Here is a 5,403-nt window from a genome sequence, read left to right as displayed (position 1 = left end):
ATGGTCATCACATGGAATGAGTGGGGTATCGAGCGAGAGAAAGGGAGGGAAAACATGGGTTGCCACGCCGAAATGCCTGATGGAGCGCCTGATACACTAACCAGACCAGGCAAGTCAGATATGCTCAGGTATGTAAAAGTTATTTCCATTATAATCTAGTCCGAAGCCGAACAGACCCAGCAAGGACTCGGATTCGCTGAATCGGCTGTTCCGCGCATGCGCGATCCGTGTTTGGAGTTAAGTCTCGGTGTTTGGTACCCTGAAGTTACACTACGCACGCACTAATCAACCCAGAAAATATAATCTGTTGAGGAAAAGGGCTCATACTCTAGAGGGACGGATCCATCTTGTTCAAATTGCTAACCGCCTAAGGCGGCGACTAACGGAACCCGCAAAAGGCAGGCACCAATGCTCGGCGTAAAAGTCGCGCGTTTGGGTCGCAATTGCAACAACTGTAATTGATCTTGTTAGGCTTTTTACCTGCAAGTTGCAGCTGCAGCAGCGACAGCATTAGCAGGCATGTTGTCGCGAGGACGAGATTGGGCCGGCGGAAATCTGGTCCCCGCTTGCGTTGCGGGTGTTGACATGGCGCGATCAATAACTGCTTCCAGGATGTTTTCTCCAAAATTTCGGCCGGATATGCTGCCAGCGTTGCCATCAGAGCTGGCGCCCGAATACTTGAAACATTTTCGTCGACCATCGCGAATGGTCCAAACGAGCAAAATTCACGTCGCTGTGAAATGTAGTTAGATAGTCTTGCTGTAAATCCTTGACCAACCTAATGTCGTGGTTGGCGTTCTGCCTGGCGCGTGGTCAAGAGACCTCTTCGCACTATTTATATTGCACCAATTCTGGCTTCCTGCGTGTTGCGTAAAGATAGAAAGCATATATGAGCTCATAAGTATGTAAATAACCTTTGGCTTTCTAATGATGGTAAAGTTTCTTCAAGTGCTCGTATGGCGCCAGCTAGAGCCGTTTTCGCTGTTGATCTGCCTGTGCGAGCCGAACGCCGCAACCTTAGCCCGCATCGGCTTGCCGTCACAACACCACCCAATTCGCAAATGGAAATAAAGCATTAATCAACGAAATTGCATACTTTTGCACTTCTTTGTTGGCTGCGGAACAGGCTGGGGCCGTGTGCGAGGAGTGCGAGCATTTAAAACCGTTCACGTCGAGCCGTCATTCCGCACGCGCCCATAACCTGCTAGCGTACATTCGCTCGCAGTCGCTTCATACCACCTCGATAAGGAGGTATGCTGGTGCCATACTGTTGCCATACCTTGCATGCAGAACCAGCAGCAGCGGTTTCGCTCAGCGAAACCCATCGCATTTTTCCTGACGTGCAGTTTGCAACGCCTCGATACCCACCCTTCTGGGCATACGCCAGCCAAAAGCCAACAACATTTCTTCAGTCCGCACTTCTCCAGATCCTGAAATGAACTGATATTTCATTCAGCCCCTTCATACAGCTCCTTAAGCACAGCAAAGCTCTTTGAATCAGACAAGTAAGGAGTAAGAAGTTGTGCTATGCGCCAACAGCGCATTTGGGCGACTGGGTTGCGCACGGGGAGATTTCCTTACAACACAGGTGCTGGGGGGGCACAATCGAGCAATGCGTGTGCCCGGCTCATTTGCGCATTTTTCCTCACCCGCGTCCCAACTACTACTACTCCCTTGCACCCGACTACCGAGAGGTTGATCCCCGTAAGGCAACACCATATACCCTTGGGCCTTCGGCTCGTATGGGTAGTTTTGCAGGTATGGGGTCACGCACCCCCAAGCATGTAACACACACACATATGCGCAGCGGCGGCGGCGGCTAAAATAAACAGCTACGAACGCCACCTCCCCTCTCACCCCTCGCGGGAATATTGCCTTGTATGGCACGAAAACATATCCCACATGTACAACATCGTTGTACAGCCGTTTTTTTTTCGGAATTGATTTGAAACTCGCGGTTATTAGATCGGTGACCGGCGATGTCCCTCCTCGCGTACATGACGTGTTCCTCAGCTGTCCACCGCCGCCGTACCACACCATCACCCAGCATCACCCCAGTACCGTCCATAACCGCTGTATCATATAACAAAAAATGCATCAATAGCCGCCATACTACCTTCTTGACCCCCGTTTGCATCCCCCTTTGTCATCTCCTTGCCCCCCCCACCGTCCCTCGCTCTTCCTCACCCCTGGAGCTTTGACGGCGCCTCAAGAGTTTTCCTCGACGTGATATCCAGCATTATCCAGCAAAAGCTACGTAATAGCACACGCGTTAATGACACCGTGACACCGTAACAACGTTCTTTCAAACACACACGCACACAACATGCATTTCTTCACGCCTTTGAATTGCCATTTCCCTCCCTCCCGCCCCCCAATATGTGCTGACCGTCAGGAATCCCCTTTCACAACTCAGTTTCATTCTTCAGGAAAACAGGCGTTACATACATGCATACATACATACAAACAGACACGTACTCTCCCACAACGGCATATCCTCGACAGTTCTCAACAGCCATCAGGACGCTAGGCACACAAAATTTCAGGTTTCGATAAACTCTCTTGCGCGAAAGTCTTTGCCGTACATAGCGGCCCTAGCTCATTGATAAACGGGGGTTACAAAGCCCCCGCCCCCAAGCGGCCTTAAGGTCCTCCACCTCGTCGTCCTCCGTGTTTACCTCCACGCCTTGTCAATAAGCCATACAACCCAACCAACCACGTGCCGCTCTCTTGCGCTCTGTAGACCCGCTCCGGAACCCTTCCTCCGTACAAACCAACACATAGGCACATAAGAGACACCAAACCTACGTGACCGGGTAATTTGCATCCCGGCGGTTAGTGGTTGAAGGTTCCACCGCCCTCGCCTCCAGGTTTTCCCCTTCGTCGCTTCGGTTTACAAACATACAGACGTACATACAGACATACAAACACAGATACAGACACACATACGCACACAGATACAGATATATATACACACATACATGTCGACAAACATGCAGACACACATACAGACACACATAGACACGTATACATACATACATACATACATACATACATACATACATACATACATACATACATACATACATACATACATACATACATACATACATACATACATACATACATACATACATACATACATACATACATACATACAGGCAGAGGCAAATCCAGACACATATACCGCTCAGTTCCTTATTGGTACGCACGCCCATAGGCCGATAGGCCGCCAGGAAAGGCAACAAAACCACATCAAATCCGCACACGCGAAAAAACTATATAATAACTCTAATAAGGACATTTTCGGTTCGGGGTGGCGTGTTGAAGCGTGACATATCCGAACCAGAAGCCAACCGAATCGGTCCACCCACCCGCCCACCCATCCACCCACCCACCAATCCAACGACGTCAGGTTCCTATCCTCCCCCCCTGGGAAGACAAGACACTCACCCACACTCCATCCATCACACCGCATACGCACGCATTTTGGCACACCGGTCATGCGATGCCACACCACCACACCCTTTCCCTCGCACCGCACCCAATCTCCTGCTGTCGCGCCGTACACCAGTGCTAGCCAACTAACTAATTAACGGCAGTACGGCGGATCCATGAAAGTCCAATTGATGATTTGTTCGTACTGCTGCGCCGCCTGGTCCCAGGAGGCCTCCCTCGTCATACCCCGGAGCTGTTGGCGGCGGGGGGGAGAGGGAGGGGGGAGGGGGACGGGGGACAGCTAGGGGTAATTGTGTGTATGTGTACTACGAGTATGTGTGCGTATGCGCATGTGTGGAGCGACTGGTACGACAGCGTCTAAGAGTACACCAGGTAAGGCACAGAGGACGGACAGCTGCAGGGTGCGTGCCGGGGGCAGTGGGTGTAGGGGGGCCCTAAAGTTCCCCTCTCCACCCATGTCGTACACTCGCGTGCGTGTGTGTGTGTGTGTAAGATCAGGCTACCTTTCCCTCCCCCACGTCGCTGCAAACACTAAAATTCGAGTCATCACTGGTCAGCGTAAATATTCCTGAAATGCCGCATTTATATTCTCCTGGACTATATCCGTCTATCTCTGGTATCTGCTTCATTCGCGCCAGTGGTTCGTCTGTCTTACCCCCCTCCTCCCCCCCTTCCCGGGGGAAAACCCCGCAAACCCACCCACCCACCCACCCACCCACCTGCAGTTTCCGGAAGTCGTCTCGGTGGTTTTGATACGTCAGCAGCGCCAAACCCGTTGCGTGCAGCAACCCCTGAAGGCCGGGGGGGGGGGAAACCACGTGCAACAGAGGGAGACGGGGAAGGGGGGAGAGCGTGGTGGTGTGTACACGTGTGTGTATGTATGTACGTATGTGTGAGGTTGGAAGCCTAATGAAAATGGCGGGGGGTGGAGATGAAAGCGAGGAGCCCTTAGGAGCCTTGGAGGATTACAAATTACAAAACCAATTCACTAGTGAGTGCAGGACCCTCTGGCAAGGGTTGTGGGGGGGTCGTGGAAACATTGTACGGAAGGTACGGAAGGTTCTTGGGGGGTTCGGGGGTGGGGGAGGTGGAGAAGACGCGAGTGTCGGGTTTTTTCCCCGGCAGGTGAGAAATCAACCGGAAGGGCAACTGAACCAGAGGACACGTACAGACATACACACGCACACCCATGACACGTCACCAACACGGGCCCGATTGAGCGGTGCTGTTACTGAGAAAACACCCCTCTCCTCCGACAACCCCAGCCGCTAACCCCTTTCCCCTCCCCTTTCTCCTCCCCCCCATCACACTGCCGCTTTCCTTGACCTGGCGCAGATTCCACCCCACCCCGACCCCACCCCCACCCCCACCCCCACCCCCCGATCCTACCTGTGCATCGCAGCTGGTGTACGTCCACCCGGTTCCCGACTGACTCCACGGGTCGAAGTCAATAACCGTGTCACGAAGTCCACCCGTCTTGTGGGCCACGGGGACGGCTCCGTACCTGCGGGCGTGAACGTATGTATGTATGTATGTGTACTTTTAGTTTCCATTTTCCATAAACAGTTTTTGGTGCATTTAAGACCGAGTCATTATGACTGCGGAGGTTAAAGGTGTACGGCGGCAAACCCCGACCCCAAACCCTAAGTCCCACAAAACCTTCAAAATCTTGCCGCAAGCCGCCGCTGACCCCCTCCTGCTGTTGCTGCTGTTGCTGCTGCTGTTGCTGTTGCTGTTGCTGTTGCTGCTGCTGCTGTTGCTGCTGTTGCATTCCGAAAACTCCCCCCCACACACACACACAGCCCCGCCGCCTTCCCTCACTCCCCCTTCCCTCACTCCCCCTTCCCTCACTCCCCCTTCCCTCACTCCCCCTTCCCTCACTCCCCCTTCCCTCACTCCCCCTTCCCTCACTCCCCCTCCCACTCTGCCTCCTTCTTCCTGTTC

The 5,403-nt window shown here is 53.0% G+C and overlaps 1 protein-coding gene across 1 annotated transcript in view; it reads right to left on the bottom strand.

The window, feature by feature from the left end:
• Positions 1-3,592: 3,592 nt before the first annotated feature.
• The window catches only part of VOLCADRAFT_98674 (uncharacterized protein), a gene marked incomplete at both ends in the record, with an annotated part of 11,684 nt that continues 9,873 nt past the window's right edge, over positions 3,593-5,403 (bottom strand). Inside the window, 3 exons of the mRNA XM_002957524.1 lie at positions 3,593-3,691; positions 4,179-4,250; positions 4,849-4,935. Of these exons, the coding sequence (XP_002957570.1) occupies positions 3,593-3,691; positions 4,179-4,250; positions 4,849-4,935 (258 nt within the window). The remainder of the gene's footprint in view (positions 3,692-4,178; positions 4,251-4,848; positions 4,936-5,403) is intronic.

The sequence above is a fragment of the Volvox carteri genome (genome assembly GCF_000143455.1).
Source record: "Volvox carteri f. nagariensis unplaced genomic scaffold VOLCAscaffold_75, whole genome shotgun sequence".
In the NCBI taxonomy this organism is placed as follows: Eukaryota; Viridiplantae; Chlorophyta; class Chlorophyceae; order Chlamydomonadales; family Volvocaceae; genus Volvox; species Volvox carteri.
The sequence above is the reverse complement of the archived record's forward strand: the minus strand, read 5'-3'. Positions and strand labels throughout refer to the sequence as shown.